At 45.5% G+C, this 19266-nt stretch overlaps 1 protein-coding gene across 1 annotated transcript; it reads left to right on the forward strand.

Moving 5' to 3' along the window:
- Window positions 1-7048: 7048 nt before the first annotated feature.
- On the forward strand, window positions 7049-18665 carry slc5a12 (solute carrier family 5 member 12). The gene is made up of 15 exons (XM_066700792.1): window positions 7049-7702; window positions 8425-8490; window positions 8587-8638; window positions 9114-9181; window positions 9613-9767; window positions 10514-10654; window positions 11007-11136; window positions 11428-11516; window positions 11981-12093; window positions 12354-12421; window positions 13742-13828; window positions 16122-16300; window positions 17233-17336; window positions 17479-17603; window positions 18019-18665. The coding sequence occupies exons 1-15, from the start codon at window positions 7352-7354 to the stop codon at window positions 18184-18186; spliced, it is 1896 nt and encodes a 631-aa protein (XP_066556889.1). The 5' UTR covers window positions 7049-7351; the 3' UTR covers window positions 18187-18665.
- The last annotated feature ends 601 nt before the right edge of the window (window positions 18666-19266 follow it).

Consider the following 19266-nt stretch of genomic DNA (forward strand, 5'->3'; position numbering starts at 1 on the left):
CAAAAGAGAATTTAGAAGATACAAAATTATACAGTAATTTCAGAGACTCGTGTGTAGTCTTGTTTAAGTATATTACTGAAAACTATACACCACATACACAACAGTAAAGATCAATAATTGCATCACTAAAGATACACACTGAGAGGTACACAGTGTGACTCACCGACTCGTTCTGGAATCGATGTTGTTCATTCCACACGTGATCTACTCTCAGAGTAATCATAATACACCTGCAGTGAAGCCAGCCAGCGGGGAGGCGTAGACGTGTGTTTAAAGACATTGTATTCAAACGTGTTTGTCAGATACACTATATTGTGCATACACAAGTCTTACTCACAAGAAACATATGAACATAAGAAAGTGTCCAATCGAGAGGAGCCCATTCGCCCCATCGTTTGGTGTCCATTAATAACTAAGTGATCAAGGATCCTATCCAGTCTATTTTTGAATTTTCCCAAATTGTCTCTTCAGACACATCGCTGGGGAGTTTGTTCAGATTGTGACGCCTCTCTGTGTGAAGAAGTGTCTCCTGTTTTCTGTCTCGAATGCCTTGAAGCTCAATTTCCATTTGTGTCCCCGGGTGCGTGTGTCCCTGCTGATCTGGAAAAGCTCCTCTGGTTTGATGTGGTCGATGCCTTTCATGATTTTGAAGACTTGGATCAAGTCCCCACGTAGTCTCCTCTGTTCCAGGGTGAAAAGGTTCAGTTCCTCAGTCTCTCAGTAGGACATTCCCTTCAGACCTGGAATAAGTCTGGTTGCTCTCCTCTGAACTGCCTCTAGAGCAGCGATATCTGATATAAGTGTGGAGCCCAGAACTGTCCACAGTATTGCTCAGCTCGACTTCTTCCCAGAAATGGACGAACACGGCTGCTGATTCCTGTCGGGACTGTTTGTACTTCTGCAACATCTACACCTTCACATTTGTCTGTCGATGTCGATGTTTTTTGCTCATCTTTACAAAGTTCAGATTGCTTTGGAAGGCTATACAATTGACTTATGCTGGTTTGTTGTTTTCCTCGTTTCATTCGAATCAGTAACTAGTGTATGTATATTAAATTAATTTTGTGTGGTGGTGGAGTGGCGTCAGAGCTGTTTCCGGGGGACTGAATGATGAAATATAAATCACTTGTACAAACTCTGACGATGTAAACCAAGTATTTCCGGTGAGGACTTGTGGGAGTTTTTTCTCTTCCTCTGTCATTAACAGAAAAGACATCCTGACAGGGTAAAGTATGATACCCCAATGGGCTATGATAATGGCAAACACAAGATATGCAAGCAGAGTGCAACAATACAAACTTCATATTTTGTATTGTGTGTGTGTGTTTTGTTTTGTGTTTTAGCGGTACACCACCCCACTTTAACCACTGGGTTGTGATTGTCTCAGTTAGTGTCTGCTAACATCTGCTAACATCTGCTAACATCTGCAGTGATGGGAATAGGAAGCTGCCACAGCTCTTCATTAGATGGAAGACAGATTAATTTCATAATAGGTGTCATATTCTGTATAATGTGAGTGTGTGAGAGAGAAAGACAAATCAATAAAAAAAAAACCTGAAAAGTCTTCATTACATAATCAATTACTCTACAATGACTCTCCTAAATAAGGTCAGGTGCAAAATTGTTTTCAGGATTCACGCAATGGAGTCAAATGGAGTCCATCTGTGTGTAATAAAAGTGATTCACAAGATTTCAAATCAAACACATCTGTAAGGTCCCACAGGTGGGTAGGACATCCAAAGCAAGAACACTGCAACAAAGACCAAGGAGCTTTGAAAACAGCTCTGGGATAAAATTGTGGAAAGACAGAGATCAGGGGAGGGGTATAAAAGATTGTCTATGTCTGGTATAAAAGCATAAGGCTTCTCATGTCAAGCTGGTGTTTAAAACAAGAAACAAGGAGTAACCCCCCCCCCATAATCGACAAAGTGCTCCTCAGATACGGGTCCAACATTTATGGCACAGACCCGGCGAGTCACGGGCAGCTGCTCTCCACATGGCCGCCCAACCAGTTGAAGCATGCGAATGGATGTCCACAGAGCGCGCTCAGACAGATGAGTCACAGGAATCCTGCTCGGTGACTGACACACGCCTGGACACTGGTGACTTTACCCCCACGGCACAGTGGGGTTCCAGATGGAAACGTTTACCAGTGAGTAACCTACGCATTACTCTTTGTGACTAGGATGGAAAAAGCCAAGACAAACAGGACAACTGTATCATCACTGCTGATACTCATCAACCATCACCAAAACCAGGCATTTCTCCTTTACCGGCTCATTGTGCCTGTTGGCCTCACTTGTTTTGATTTTTTTTGTTATTCCGATTAAGTTAATTGAAAGAAGTTTAGTGGGACTGATTTGCTTCAGCTTGCAGGGTGCGTACATTTTACTCAACCACTGTCGCTGGTGGCGTTGTGAGGTACTCTGCCTATTTCCTCCATTAATGGAAACATAGGGGCCACAGATCAGCAATGAGAGAGTGATTATGTTCAAAACAGAGGAGCTAGAAGTAAATTTGTTGTTTCAGTCACACATGTGTGTCCACCACAGCTGACGAGACACCAGAAAACTCTGTAATCATTCACGCCCAGTGTGGTTAACCTTTTCTTTGGCAGGGAAGCTTGACAGTCTATAGAACTGGTGTCAATTATTAAACTGTAGTAATAATTAATCAGGATGTGTTTATCAGGACACAGAGAAGAGATGCCTTTCAGGGGCTTCAGTAACAAATATTGATCTGGAGAAGAGGATATGGTATCTTTATCACACCAGTGCCAGAGAGCTACAAGGGGCACCATAAATGATCACATCCTTTCCCAATGTGTTCTCAATATGTCTGTTCCCCAGATGGGACATGCATCACTGCCGACTTCCCTCCCTGCATGGCGGTGCTCTCAGGGCTCCCTGCGCAGCGCTGTGATGGGATGGATTCGACTGGGACAGCGGGGGTCAGCGGTGTTCTCCTGCTGGACATGAATGACAGGGTCCAGCACAGAGCATCTCACATTGGAACATACACAATAAAATAAATAATAATAATAATAATAATACAAGCCAGATTGATTGTACAGTACTGCCACCCATAGTCTAGATTAGTGGTTCAATTAACGGTTCAATTAAGTAATTGAGAGCTCGGTTGGAACAAAACCCAGCAGGGTAGGGGCTCCTCCAGGGCCAGAGTTGGGACCCACTGGTCTAAATAAAGGAAATGATGGCAGCATTTCTTTTTAAGTATGTAAGAAACATGTGTCTTATACAATCCCCCCACGCACACGAGAGGGAAAGATGAAGATATGAGGCAATGCGTTTCTGCAGGATTTATAATCCCCATGCACTAATGCACGTCTAAGGCTGCTCTTTATAAACAAAAACACAAATACAGTGTCCTTGACTGATGTATTTTCCAGAATCTTATTCAGACTTAAAAAACATCTTTATGAGGGGACTAATAATTACATCATCGCCTAATATTGGCTTTCCCCAAACCCTGTGTGATTCCACAAATACATGCTGTAGCTAACTCTTACAGACAAGTCCAAAAGCAACTAAAACTTTGCATTTTAATAGAGCACTTTATAAAGCAGACGAGGGTAAAACAAGAGCACAGAGAGAAATGTTTCAGTGAAGTAACCCTAGTTAAACCAGAGCACATGCACACAGTAAAATGGGGAGATTGACTTTAAGTAGCTCAGAAAAAAAACATTTCCATGATCCAGCAGCTTCTCAATTGCAACCCTTTCCAGGCTGATCAGTGTGTTTCCAACGGGGGGTTGTTTTGTTTTGAACCACGCCATTCCTGCCTCCAGGTTTACTTCAACATCTCTGTGTCCATGGTTCACGGTCTGGATTATGGGTTATCTGGGATGCAGCCCATTCCCAGCTTTACAACAACAGCAGCACAAAGCTGTTCACAGCGTGTGTGTGTGTGTTTGTGTTCCTGCACTGGGGCAAGACGGAGCAAAGACCGGTGCTTTGAAAAACACTGCCAAGTCAGTTTCCAGTTCAATCCCATGGACATTAGCCAGGACAGAACCGGGGTTATTTCTAAGACATTACATGCTTTAAGGATGTTGACAGCTCTGTTTTGTGTCTAGTGCAGGCATGCTCTCCATCTGTCCATTTAGAGACGCTCCAGGGGTATCTGCAGCTCTCAGAATATCCACACATGTCCACACAAAACCACACTGTACACAACATGGCCGGTGGTTTATTTCTCCCCTTGGTTTCCTTAAGGGTGTTTAATTTCCCCCACGCTTGGGCATCAGTCTAATTAGCATCGTGACAATGAGTTTCAAAGACTTTTCTGCTTTTCTTCCCTTTCTAACTGTGAATAAACCACCAATGTAATGTAATGCAATGAAGCTTACACTTTTTACCTTTCTGCAATGACTATAACGAGATGTAAAGCCATTGTCAGAGTGGAGCAACACTTATTTTCCTTGGTGACTATACTTTAATAAGCCATAAAAAACTGTGGAATGAACAAGTCATATCTATCTAGCAGTATATAAAGATAAAGGGGAGTATCATTTATAGGGTTCAAGGGTAAGAATTATGAAAGAATATTAATGGCGTTATCAATGAAACAAAGAACCCTCATTTAGATCTAGGTTGGAGCTTTACACAGTATGCACCTCCTGTTTCTTCTTCAATGTGTGTGGTGTTATGTGACTGATATGATCTCTCTTTTATCTCTGAAATGCTCCTGTCCAAGTTAGGCTCCAGATTAGTGATCAATAGGTCAGATGAATCGTTGTTAGGATTCTCACACACAGTAGGTTGTGGTCAGCGCTGTCAGTGTGCACACGTTGCATTTTAAATTAGGGTCGATAATAACGTTCACCTGTATCTTGCGGATTCAGAAAAGAGTTCCACCAAAGAGGAGTCAATCAGTTACTTGGTCAGTGACCTTTACTTCTCAAAGCTTAATGCTGTGCCATCACACAGTGTATTTGTCCTAAAGAGCTAACTACAGTCTAACTAAGATGCAAATTGTACAGAGAGAGAGAGAGAGAGAGAGAGAGAGAGGGAGAGGGGGGATTCAACTGTGCTGTCTCAGCGAGAACGATGACTGAACTTACTTTGCCAGTGTGGGCATGTCTGCTTACTCATTTACCGTGGTAAGAAAATAGAGTGTGTAAAAAGAAAAGTGTGTAAAACAAAGATCAAACCTTAGGAAGGAGTTAAGGTTCATGTGCGTCTAAGTAAATCTCATGTTATGGATTTTGTGGGTTTGGTACGAGAAGCTTGTAAAATTCATGTCCTGGCAAAGGGTTGTGCTAATTGTAGCTGCCAATGGTAAACATGAATTAAATAATATAAAATGGCTATAACCCAGTCATTCAGGCAATTGCATCTGGAGAGTGGGAAGCAGGCGCACTGCTCGACCCAAACCGCAGGGCAGTTGCCGTCCGATTACTAACGGACACTTTCCTATCATGGGATCAGCACTGTTTATTATGACTGTGACTCTCAAGTCCCGCTGTTGGAATGTGTCTCATTGTGATGGAAATTGTGATGGAAATAAAATGTAAAACACTTTAAAATTAATAAAATACCGGCAAAACTAGGCACTAAATCAATTCAGTAGTTTACACCACCAGCTGTGATTTGGTGTGAGGTTTAGATGTTCAGAGGTTTGGCTCGCTGGACTGAGGGAATGACGGTCTGGCGCCAGGTTCAGATCGTCAACCCCCCACTCCTCTCCCTTTATACAGGGAATGATCCACGGCGCTGCATAGGGGGTGAACGGGGAGGTGATGGGGTGGGAAATGATGAATGCTAGGGGTATCTGATGAAGACGGGGTATTTATACTTTATAGGATGGAAGCGAGAGCTGAATCGGAATTGTGTACTCTATTAAAAATTCCAATTCACGATCCTTATGTGAAAAACGAATGAAATGGTTCTTTAAATTAATACTAGATTTTTATTATTTGGAAATTAAGAACATAAGAACATAAGAAAGTGTCCAATCGAGAGGAAGCCATCCTCCCCATCGTGCTCGTTTGGTGTCCATTAATAACTAAGTGATCCAAGGATCCTATCCAGTCTGTTTTTGAATGTTCCCAAATTGTCTCTTCAGCCACATCGCTGGGGAGTTTGCTCAGATTGTGACGCCTCTCTGTGTGAAGAAGTGTCTCCTGTTTTCTGTCTTGAATGCCTTGAAGCCCAATTTCCATTTGTGTCCCCGGGTGCGTGTGTCCCTGCTGATCTGGAAAAGCTCCTCTGGTTTGATGTGGTCGATGCCTTTCATGATTTTGAAGACTTGGATCAAGTCCCCACGTAGTCTCCTCTGTTCCAGGGTGAAAAGGTTCAGTCCCTCAGTCTCTCAGTAGGACATTCCCTTCAGACCTGGAATAAGTCTGGTTGCTCTCCTCTGAACTGCCTCTAGAGCAGCGATATCTTTCTTGAAGTGTGGAGCCCAGAACTGTCCACAGTATCCAGATGAGACCTAATTGGAAATTTAATTAAGAGCTTAAATACCTGTGGTGTCATTATTAAAATGATAATTATATCTTTGACTTTAGAATTTGTGGGCCAATCAAATTACATTTTTAACTCCTATTTCCCAGTCTTTCCCCAATGTTGTGGCTTCATATTTGAGCTGTTTGTACAGCCTGAACACGCTGCAGCCTGCCTGTGCTTGTTGACACCTGCCTGTGAGGACAGATTTGTCCTCTTCGCCACTAAAATCAAAGAGTTCATAATAAAACATTGGTCAAGTCCTCCACCCCTGAAACGAAAATCAATAAAACAAAAAACCTAAAGTACAATATAGAGAGAAACACATTATATTCTTTGAAAATTAAAAAGAAGCCTTTGCACCTACTGTAGTAATTTCTAATCCACGCCAGTCCCACCGTGAGATTCTATTGCAAACGGGCCGTGAAGAGTCTTTATCTGACCCTCCTGTGTAATCTTTAACTGGGAAGTGCCCTTGCAAGCCAAAGACGAATCAATGGGAGGTTATCTCACAAGCCTATCACATCAGTGAATCTCGCTTTCCACACTTTAACCCCACTGTTATAAATCTGTGGACCCTGGGTTTATGCTGCAGTGTCAGGAGAGACGGATGCATCACCGCGCTGTGTGTAAAAATCTGCTGACGTGATGAAGAGAAAGACCGATGCCTGTTGACTACAAACATCCAAACTCTTGCAAGACGGGATTGTGCGCATCGCCGCTGGGACGCCCTGGTCTTTGCCTTTCACTGACCATTCTCACCCATCTGAAGACCCAGAAGACCCCTTATATTTTTCCTGGGGGATACAAATGAAGACAGACGCAGGGTGCTGACGGCATCGCTGTGCTGTTCTCCACGGCGCTGACTTTTCTTGCAGACCAAGATGTTCCAGGATCCCGGGGTGGGTGTTTTCCAGGCGTGGGATTATGTGGTCTTCGCAGCTTTGTTTGTCATCTCCTCTGGCATCGGGGTCTTCTTCGCCATCAAGGAGAGAACGAAGAACACCTCCAAGGAGTTCCTGGTGGGGGGGAAGCAGATGACATGCGTCCCAGTCGCCCTGTCCCTCACGGCCAGCTTCATGTCTGCAGTGACGGTCCTGGGGACGCCTTCTGATGTGTATCGTTTTGGCGGGTCCTTTATCATCTTCAGTATCGCCTACACCATGATGGTCACGCTCACAGCTGAGCTCTTTCTACCCATCTTCTACAGATCTGGGATTACCAGCACCTATGAGGTACCAGCACTGCTCTGAAGTGAATGATAGCCTTTGGATACAGTCAGTTGGGTCAGTCAATCAGTATTTAGTTACAGCTCCACAACAAAACAGTCTAGGGTAGAGCACCTTGATCTTGATAGTGTGTCAGATTAATAACCAATGTTTAGAAGCTAAATTTGGAACTTGTCCATGTTGTAAATAAATCCCTTCTCTCAAACAGTATTCACATTTAAAACAATTATTTATCAAACATTATAAAGCTATACTAGGAGATTTGGGAGCCTTCTAATTAATAAATTGGATGGATGCCTTGGTCATTCTGCCATGCCAATTCCACAGAATAATGTCAAGGCAGCTTTCTTTGGTCTGAAATTTGTTATAACAAAACACGATGCTTAACGTTTGTCTCAAATGGTTTACCAGAGAATTCCCGAGCTAGAAAACAGATGATCTGTAGGGCAGTTAGATGAGACCGTAAAGACCAAAGGATACGGAGAAAGGGGGCATTAATTCACAAAAAAAATGAAACGCCAGATTCTGAATTTGACAGAGTTGCTCTCAGTGCACAGATGGTCAGGTGCATCAGTGAAAACAAGTCATGTTCCATCAATAGCCCTTCATAATTTCTCCCCACACACATTTGTTTAATAAAATGAAAACCATTAAAACCCCGTAGCTTGTAAACCGAGGAATTTGACGACAGATCTATTCACGATCATAATTCCACATGTGTTTCGCAGTATTTGGAGCTGAGGTTCAGCAAGGCGGTGAGAATGGCTGCTACGCTCATCTACATCGTGCAGACGGTAGGACCCTCAAATATCTATTGATAATGTGCAACGCTTTGCCCTGCGGAAAAAGGAGGACCCCGGCCTGACCCAGCTGTGTGTCTCTGTTTGCAGATTCTGTACACGGGGGTGGTGGTGTACGCCCCGGCGCTTGCCCTGAACCAAGGTAAGGCTTTCACAAACCCAACAGACGTCTCACAATTCAGCCCTGGGTGCATCTGGCATAATATTTGTACTGTAAGGATTTAATAATAGAAACACCAGTTGCTATGGGCCCTCCTTCTATTCTTCTACAAATTAGGTGTCCCGTGCTTCTGCGTCATAGTGTTTAATTCCTATTGTTGTTTTTTACTGCATCGGTTAACAATTGTGACATTGCCCGGTGGGTGTTGTAAACTGGGCACAGGGACTGGAAAGGATATTAGCCAACAGATGCTTGTTCTTTAGCAACATGGAGAGAGGCAAGGAGCACACATTCACTTGCAAATAGTGGAGTAGAAACAATTCCCCAACCCCAAATGTCTTGAATCCCTGAGGCGAAAACTGAAGGCAATTCCTACCTCTCTGAATGTGCGCTTGTGAGATCTAAAATGTGAGACTCCCGTTTCTACTCTTGTTTCATGTATTTGGTTCCATTACAGTGACTGGCTTCAATCTGTGGGGATCCATATTTGCGACGGGGATAGTTTGTACCTTTTACTGTACACTGGTAAGTATCTCTCTCTTCAGCTGTCATTTTATCTTGTAAAAATATATTTTCTCCCCTCGTCCTAGAGACGTCTGTTGGAATACAGCACGTTAAAGTCCCATCATTTTAAGCAGGAACATAATTCTTTAGTACACTTCTCTTCACACTGACATTCAATGGTTGTCCTACATTAGCTTGTGTTCAAATTCATATTAAGACCTCCATGAACTGGTTTGCCACTAAACTCCCTGAGCACAAAGAGTTTGCTCAAGCTTCACTTCAACTCAGAAAACAAAATACGGGTTTCAGAATGCGTTCTTTTCCATTTTAAAAAGCAAGAGAAACTGCAAACAGATCTCCAACGTTAAGAATCGCACAGTGAAGAAAGTGCTGATGTGAACACATTTCCCTGTTAATGTGCTTCTTCACACACGAACGGTCTCTGTTGACAGGGAGGCCTGAAGGCAGTGGTTTGGTCAGATGTCTTTCAAATGGTGGTGATGCTGATGGGCTTCTTCACGGTTCTGATCCAAGGAACCATCAAAAATGGGGGACCAGTCGCAGTGTGGAAAGCAGCCCAGGAAGGATCCAGGCTGAACGTCTTTGAGTGAGTGTAGAGAACGGGAAACAACGCTCACAACAAGAGCAAATATTCTAAACGCACACGCACTCTCGCACACACACACACACTCACCTACAGACCTACACACACACACACACACACACACACACACCCCTACACACCTACAGACACACACACACACACACACACACACACTCACCTACACAGGCACACACACACACACACACACTCACCTACATACCTACACACACACACACACACACACACACACACACACACACACACACACACACACACATACACACCTACAGACACACACACACACACACACACACACACACACACTCACCTACACAGGCACACACACACACACACACACACACACACACACACACACACACACACACTCACCTACAGACCTACACACACACACACACACACACCCCTACACACCTACAGACACACACACACACACACACACACACACACACACACACTCACCTACACACACACACTCCTTTCACATCTTTCATATATAAGAATCAAGTATTGCAGTGTTTCTATAAAAAAGTAAGCATTTGATCTATCCTTGCCCCTTCATCCAAAAAGAAAAGTCTCTTCCGTGGTCTAAAGCAGTTAGTAGAGGACAATACTGTATATGTTTCTAAAAATGTCGTTCCAAATCTCAATTACTTCAAGACTGCAGCCACAAGAAAAACAATCCATAGCGTGAGCTCTGAGTAACCCATCACTCTATTTCTTGCTCCCAGCTTCGACCCAGACCCTTTGCGGCGCCACACATTCTGGACCATCTCCATCGGCGGAACCTTCACCTGGCTGGGCATCTATGGGGTTAACCAGTCCACCATCCAGCGCTGCATTTCATGCAAATCGGAGAAACAAGCCAAGCTGTGAGTAATAAAGTACAAATAAAAATGGAAAAACTTCCTGATAAGCCATATCTCAGAGAGCGAGCGCACCCAGCAGATAAGGACCTGGAGAAGATAGTCAGCTAAACTTCTGAAACGCAGGCAGGACCCATGATACACATCCGTGCACGGATACAGACAGACACATGGACCCACACACAGACTCTCATGATCATACAGAACCACACTGTGGGGGGTTGCCAGTAGCTCAGATAGTCCTTTTCGTCCAAATGAGAATCAGAATTGGAATTAATATCAGAACTAGAATCAGACTCAAAATGAAATAAATAAAATGCACCTGCTTCCATTCACCAGTGTTTCCTTTGCCTTCCAGAGCTCTGTATCTGAACCTGCTGGGTCTGCTGGTGATCCTGGTGTGCGCCGTGTTTTCCGGGCTGGTCATGTACACCTTCTACGCGAAGTGCGACCCGTGGACCGCCGGCTTCGTATCGGCGCCTGATCAGGTACGCCGCTATGTCCTGCTCCGTCTGTCCCCATGGCAAGCCCTAGGGACCCTCCACTGGGAAATAGAAAGACACAACCTGTGTGGATTAGAGGGGTAGAGGAGGACAGTCGTTCCACAGTTGCTCCAAGGGCAAGTGGACATTCAGACTAGGACTCTCCAGGGATAACATAGCGAGACTCCTGTGACTTCAGTTTCTCACGGCTTCCATGTGTCTAGATAGTCGTACAGGTAGTTACAGGTAAGCATTGATCCAAGCACTGAATTGCGATGACGATCTCGTCTCCCACAGATCATGGCCTACTTCGTCATGGATATCCTCGGACACATGCCTGGACTCCCAGGGCTGTTTGTGGCTTGTGCGTTCAGCGGGACCCTGAGGTAAGTGCAACTGCCCCCACAGCTCAGCACCAGCCATGTGTTTAAGAGGCCCGGCTTTTGTGGCCCAGACAAACCCAGCGAAACTACTAAACAGTACTGATTCATGTATATTGATGGTTACGCCATATCAGAGGCTTCAATGGATCCATTTTAATTATGTTTCAGACAAATATAATCAATGCTACTCACGTTTAGAGGACAAATGAATCTACAATAAATATGCTTGAAGGCCAAAATGTCTGACTTAAAATGTAGATGGCTAACGACCCTGGACTATGGCTATTCAGACCAGGTCAATAATGAGTTAATCTACAGATAATGTACAATGAGAACCAGAAGACCCTCACTGCAGCAGGAGGGCGACTAGCAGCTCCAAGACAACACGACATGTGTAGCAAATGGATGACAAATCAGTGCAAACATTGCACACACAAGTATGACTAACACAGCTTGTCATGTTCTAGCACTGTGGCTGCGAGCATCAACGCCCTAGCAACGGTGACCTACGAGGACTTCATCAAGTACTGGTTCAAGAACCTGTCTGAGCGAGCGGGAACCTGGATCAGCAAAGGACTGTGTAAGAGGCCTGGACCACCAATCATTCATTCATTCATGCTATATAAATGAGTATATCAAAACACCTAGGTTAGCAGAGGGACTGACATCCACTTATACAAAAAACATAAATAATACAAACCATATAATAAACATTAAACCTTCAAAGAGAAATCTCTGGCAAATGAAGACCCAGATAATGTGCAAATGGATGGCAAAGGAGGCAGAACAGGAAACAGGAACCACAGATGATGTCATAATCCCAATCACATCTCTCCGCAGGTATCGTGTTCGGAGTGGCCTGCACCACCATGGCGGTTGCAGCGTCCTACATGGGGGGCATCGTCCAGGTAAACACCGTCATTATCAGCGGTCAGACCCCTACAGACAGTGGCGCGCATAGACATTATGGGGGGCATGGGCTCAAGCCAAAAAAAAAGGGCACCCTGTGTTCACCCTGTGTTAGGAGCGGTCCGGGTGGGGGAAGAAGCCGAAGTGCATTCCGGGGACGGGGGGGTCACCGCGGAATTGCGGTTCACAATCCAGGTGCACGGGAAAAAAGGCATTTTGGAAGTCTTCCGGAAAAAGGGCATGTGCCTGCTCAGAGCAGCCGAGCCTTGAGCCTTGTCTGCTCACACTTCACTAGCGATCTGCGCACTGAGCAGTTAATAATTGCACAGTCCATAAAACAGGACTCTTATCAGGTAGGTGTGTGTGTGTGTGTGTGTGTGTGTGTGTGTGTGTGTGTGTGTGTGTGTGTGTGTGTGTGTGTGTGTGTGTGTGTGTGTGTGTGTGTGTGTGTGTGTGTGTGTGTGTGTGCGTGCGTCTCGGCATCGCAAGTATCGATCAAAACAGGCATATCCTGTGGAACAGGACAGGACTTGTTCATGGCTGTTTATCTGCTGATGTACGCTCTATATCAGGGGTTTGCAGCCCTGGTCCTGGAGAGGACCTCCTATGGTGCTGGATTTTGTTACAACCGAGCTCGCAATTACTTAATTGAACCTTAATTGAAGTAACAATCTGCTTAGATTTGACTGTTTAAAATGTGTAATAAAAGAGCTGGTTCTTTATTAAGTTTGTTAGACAATTGTAAAATTAAATTAAAACCCCTACTATTTAAAATAATAAAAGACTGATTTACGAAATTGTTAGTTCAATTAAGGGTTCAATTAAGGAATTAAGGCTGTCTGGGTGATCGCAGCGTGAATCACCGTGGGACTCTAATAAGAACATAAGAACATAAGAAAGTTTACAATCGAGAGGAGGCCATTCGCCCCATCGTGCTTGTTTGGTGTCCATTAATAACTAAGTGATCAAAGGATCGTATCCAGTCTATTTTTGAATGTTCCCAAATTGTCTCTTCAGCCACATCGCTGGGGAGTTTGTTCAGATTGTGACGCCTCTCTGTGTGAAGAAGTGTCTCCTGTTTTCTGTCTTGAATGCCTTGAAGCCCAATTTCCATTTGTGTCCCCGGGTGCGTGTGTCGCTGCTGATCTGGAAAAGCTCCCCTGGTTTGATGTGGTCGATGCCCTTCATGATTTTGAAGACTTGGATCAAGTCCCCACGTAGTCTCCTCTGTTCCAGGGTGAAAAGGTTCAGTTCCTCAGTCTCTCAGTAGGACATTCCCTTCAGACCTGGAATAATACAATACTTTGATCCTTTTCCAGGCGGCACTGAGCATCCATGGGATGTGTGGAGGGCCCATGCTGGGACTCTTCTCACTGGGGATTCTTTTTCCCTGGACCAACTGGAAGGTGAGTGAGTGATTAATCTGACATGTTCATGGGACCCTGAGAGCTAAACTACAGCAGGCTGGCGTTCAAACCTGCCCTCACCACGACCGCCATGCACAACCTGCCCAGAGCAGCCCAGAGCCCCGGTACATAAAGAGCCTGAGAGAAGATTTCAAGCGTTTGAACACTAAACTCAGTATTTGATGTGAGGGGAGTTACTGGCCCATTCTAGCGATTCAAATTTCTGGAGTGAATAGATGTCCCTGTGTGGGACCTGCGGCCTCAGTCCAAAAGCCTCGAAACAACAATAATGAGAGGCTTTCGGTTGTGTCAGTGCCAGGGGATTATCCCATGGGGGGATTAGGAAGTGCACGAACAAGAGCAGGACGTTCATTTCGCCAACCTCTCCCTCCGGCTGCACTTTCACTTGTGCATTGTTCTCTCTGTTGCTTTGCCAAAAAAACAACAAACTATACATCAAGCACAGGAGGAAAAACAAAGTTAGCTTAGAAAAAAAGATTCTAAAGCCCAGTCACATCTGTGCTGACGGTAATTCTCTCATTATTCTCTCATTTAGGTAAATGCCAGTGAAGAGCTATTACTCAAGACACAAGAGCTGTTATATACCCACTGAAACACAACATAATACACAGCCGGCTAGTCAACAGAGAAATTGAGCTGAAAACAACAATATATATCGCAAGGGAGCAGAAACATTCAAGCTGCCTCCCCACAGCAGAGGAGCATCCTACTCAACTGAACAGTACAGAGTGGAGAGCTTCACTGTGCTGACAACTTAAAATGTCATATATACGAACTATATACCCCACAGGGCGCAGGACCAACTCATGCGCCACCCGCGGGACACAGGAACAGTTGACGCCTGCTGGTTAGACCAGCTAACACAGGGCAACATTAGCTCTACTGTGCTCACAAATGAACTATGTACACATGAAGACGATATCCCGCAAAAGTGCTTACCACTGAGGACAGCAGCAGCGGTCTCTTGCTCTATGGCACATAGCCAGAGCGGCCACAGACCTGCTGACCAAGGAACTATACACACAGCGAACAACTCGAGCGCCATCAGCTGGGAGCAGCGGCAGTGAGCTCCGGTCTACACAAGTGAGAGCGGAGCCACAGTCCTGCCGTTTACACGTTATATATACAGAGCGGGGTACAGGCCAGACACCTGCACCACCGCAACACAATGCAATATATACAGGGCGGCCTCGTAAGGCAACATACCAGTAGGCTGCATGACAGACCCTGGGACACATCGACAGGGTTGTCAGCAAGTCCAGGAGCAGCTCACGCGCGTGCTCGATTGAAAGGCATAGTCCGGTGGAAGGGAAGACACGGTTCAAATAGCTCCATCAGGATGCACTTAACAGGGGCAAAATGGGAGAGGAAATCAGGAGCCTGAGCCCGTGGGCTACTGGGGCTCTACTGCAGCCAACACCGGGTTCCCAATGTAAGGGACCGGTCCAGTCACATCCAGCCTGAAGAACCAGTGCAAATGTAAGCGGCGAGGCCCAAGCTGCAGCCACACAAATGTCTGCCAACGGGGCGCCTTGAAAAAACGGGCTCCGTCCACCTGCCTCGGACACCACGTGCATCGCAGACCGCTCCCCAACCGTGTTTGACTGCTCGGTGGCAGAATGGGCTTAGCTATCAGTAATAACTAATGCGATGAATAGACACACACACACACACACACCAACCAACTGAAACAGTGGTAATAATAATAATAATAATAATAATAATAATAATAATAATAATAATAAGGTCTAGTGCACAGACAAGACACAGAGAGCTCACGTTCTCGGGTCCAGCGAAATGGCAAAAGAGGATGAACCTGCACTGACGTCACGTTTTATAGAACAGGAAGTGGGAAGGGACCTGTTCTGAGTGACGAGCGCAGGGGCCAATGGCAGCTTTGATAGAGTGATGTTTTTCAATGAGGTTCCTACGGAAGTGTGCAGAAACCCCTCCCCCTTGGACAGTGCTTCCAACTTGAAAGATAACTGACATGTGAGCAAGAGTCCTGTGACCAGTGGCAGGACAATCAGTCCCCTTAGCTTTCCTCTGAGATTGGGTGTGAGGCTGTTGTGCAATACATCTTCACCTCAATGTTTTGAGGGAAAAGACGCTGCATGTGATATTTAGGGTGTATAGCGCCCTGCAGCCGGCAGCGCAGTTGATGGAAGAGTGCGTACCTTCTGTGCAGGAACATGGGCAGGCCTTCCTTCACCACACTCAGAGGACGGTCAGCAGGCTGCTTTTCTTCTCACCGCTGCTCTTTTCCCTGCAGGGCGCCGCCGGGGGCCTCCTGGCTGGGATAACGCTGTCTTTCTGGGCAGGGATCGGAGGCTTTGTATATCCGGCGCCGGCTTCCAAGATGATGCCTCTGCACCTCAACACCAGTGGATGCGAGCTTCGAAACTCTTCTGACATCCTGACCACCCTGGCACCCACCATGGCCCCCGAACGGTACGTCTGCACCGACACGCCAGTTCACCGGGAGAACCCTGGCCGGGCCCTTGGGATCAGGGGAGCCTGCTGGTGTAAAGTCTTCGGCTTTCCTCAGAGCTTGGCTTTCATGCGTGCTAAACAAGTTGGCTCAGAACACAGTCTGTGAAATCAAATCCTCCCCTCAATCCGTTTAAGCTCTGGGTGCATCACAGATCAGTCAGATTGCACACGAGGAAACAATAAGTAATTAGTGCCACGCGGTTAGATGGTTGATGTGAATTACTGCCAGTGTTTTTTGTGTGTGTGTGTTTGAGATTACAGACAAATAATTGCATCCATATAGAGCCCAAGTTCAAAACAAAGTTTACCCTGAGTTTAGTCCCAGGTCTCTGAGAGCTCAGACCGATGAAGCCACACTGAGGCGTAAATACAGGACAAAGAGACAGCAAGGGAGCCGAGCAAGACATTGTTTTTAAACCTTCCTTTTCTCTCTTACCAACACCAGCCATGTGACCCAGTTTAGCCAATCAGAAAGATTGTACTGCCTCAGAGTAAATCCTTAATGCATTACAGGTGATTGTCATTGACAAGGCAAATCTCTGAGACTCTGTTTGAATTCCCAACACCTGTCTCTAATGATTATTTATCTAAAAATGACCGGGCCTTATTTGAAACCAGAACAAGTATTAACTAGAGAGAATTCATTAATGAATTAATCAATATGAGGATGAGAAAAATGAAGTATTAATAATGAGAATAATAAGAGGGTTTTCTGGGGAAGATCCGGCTTTTGTTTTCGTTTCCAAAGCAGCGAATAAACGACACTGAACACATGACATATGTGCGGTTCTCTCTGAGATACAGACACATCCTACTGCATGATGACCTCATTCTCGCTCTGATGCCACGCTCCACACAGATGACTAATATTGCCCTGTTGCCCTCTTCAGACCGGCGCTGGCGGACTCCTGGTATTCCATGTCTTACCTGTACTACAGCGCGGTGGGCTGGCTCGCCACAGTGATCGCAGGCCTGGTGATCACCTTTCTCACCGGTGGGTAACAAACACATGGCAGAGCATCTGGAAAACAAAATGCTTGTCTTCTTTCCTGAGAGAGAGAGAGAGAGAGAGAGGTGGGGGGGAGGCGAGGGGGAGGGACAATCTCTTAACGAGTTGTGCATCTTGTTTCCTGAAGGTCCCACACGAGGCGGAGACATTAAGCCCGTACTGATCCGGCCCGTGTGCAACCTGCTGTGTTTCTGGTCCGAGGAGTACCGGAAGGCGTGCTGGTGTGGCGTGGAGCATGACGCTGCGGACATGGTAGGCCCGAGACGTCCCGCACACCCCAACACGCTCCGAGACCTTTATCTTTATCTGTCTTTAAAGCGGCTCCTCACAGCACCCGCCTGTGACTTCACTCGCAGTGCAGATGTCCTTCTCGTTAGCAAGATGTTAGGAGACTCGCAATGGCCGGAAATAGGAATGAGTTTTCCATAATGCTCACAGCCTGTAATCACTGCCATTATTTTGTGTTTAAGCCCATATGGACTGTGTTCTTGTAATCCTGTTAAAGTAGAAACATGACCAGCCCTTGGGGGGGGAGGGAGGGGAAGGTCAGTGTGGGAACCGTTTGTTGGAACAGGATTCGTTCATTTTCCTGCAGTTCTTAGAGTTAATCTCTCGGCCTTAGCGGTGGTGTGTGGTCCAGCCAAGTCAAGTGTTTCTGTGTCTGTAGGATCTCAGTGGAGACTACATCTCCACCGACATCCTGGCCATGAGACGAGAGGAACCGACAGAGATCTCGAAGAAGGACGGCAAGGACTCTGGGGACGACCTGCCAGGACACATCGCAGAAGACCGGTCATACACGAACGCTGGCTTCACCAAGGACACGGACCTCTAGGGCTGTTCCGAAGAGACTTAAATGGAGCTCTCTGGACTTTTATTTTGTAGTTTTATAAATATTGAGTGTGTGTGTATTTTCCAGAGCAGGTCTAAGTACAGTATATGGTATATGTTGCTGATGCTGCACTTCTGAGAATCATCTTAAAATGCTAAAAGACAAAAGTCTGTTAGTGGACTGAGCCCATCGCAGAAGAGCCATCTTTCCTTTCCCCTGCAAACATTCATGCAAACTGCAGAGTCGGGCCAAGTTTCAGTGGCGTAGAAGACAAAATAGACTCAGCGTTTATCGTGCCAGCGATGGGAGCACCGAAGCCAGTAAACAACAACACGTCTGGTCACAGCCAGGCTTCGGTAAAGTTGTGCAAGTCTGTTTTTTTTTTTATAACAATCTGGATTACAGAGCATTTGAAAATAATATTATGAATTGCATCTGCTGTCTGTATAAATATAAATAAAAACAAAATCGTGTTCAAGACATGACAACTACTTCATGGGTGTAAACACAGAGTGCCGCCATATCACTACACATCTGGCTGACCTCCAACAGACAGATGTTCAGTGCAAGAACACCCTCCCCCATGAAATCTCTCCAAATGAAAGAAACTCATAGGAAATTATACGAGAATTATATGTCGAAGTGCTGAAATTGAAGGTTCATTTCAATGGTGGGGGTCGTGTGGGTTGAAGCACAAATTCTTCTCGATTCTGTTTATTGAAATTAAAGATTTATCGCTGCGGATGGACGCTGGATTGTCGTTTAACCACGTCACGCGCCAGTAGCCGAAGAGCTGTTACTGTATCTCATTATTAGTAAACAGTTGGTTTATGAGTTTCCAGGAGCAGACATGTTTCTTCTTCAGAGTTTCTTCCCTGAGCTCTGAGCGATAGCTTGAGTTTTCAAAGGTGATTCAGACCCTCCCGAGAGCTGGACGGGGTTCCAGATGTGGCCCTCGCCTATCTGTGACAAACGAATGGCTTAATCTGATGCGAAAAGAAAGTTTGAGATGAAAACTGTAAGCGCTCTGTTTGGCCACACAATCTGTATTGCTAAACAATAACAGCAAGTGAAATATTTAGT

The sequence above is a fragment of the Amia ocellicauda genome, chromosome 4 (assembly GCF_036373705.1).
Source record: "Amia ocellicauda isolate fAmiCal2 chromosome 4, fAmiCal2.hap1, whole genome shotgun sequence".
Taxonomy (NCBI): domain Eukaryota; kingdom Metazoa; phylum Chordata; class Actinopteri; order Amiiformes; family Amiidae; genus Amia; species Amia ocellicauda.

What these genes read in the sequence shown, in the direction of transcription:
- slc5a12 (XM_066700792.1), top strand. Translation starts at nt 7,352, where the DNA reads ATGTTCCAGGATCCCGGGGTGGGTGTTTTCCAGGCGTGGGATTATGTG. An exon ending in TCGGAGAAACAAGCCAAGCT is followed by an intron (nt 10,655 to 11,006) that starts GTGAGTAATAAA and finishes TTTGCCTTCCAG; the next exon opens with AGCTCTGTATCTGAACCTGC. An exon ending in AGCATGACGCTGCGGACATG is followed by an intron (nt 17,604 to 18,018) that starts GTAGGCCCGAGA and finishes CTGTGTCTGTAG; the next exon opens with GATCTCAGTGGAGACTACAT.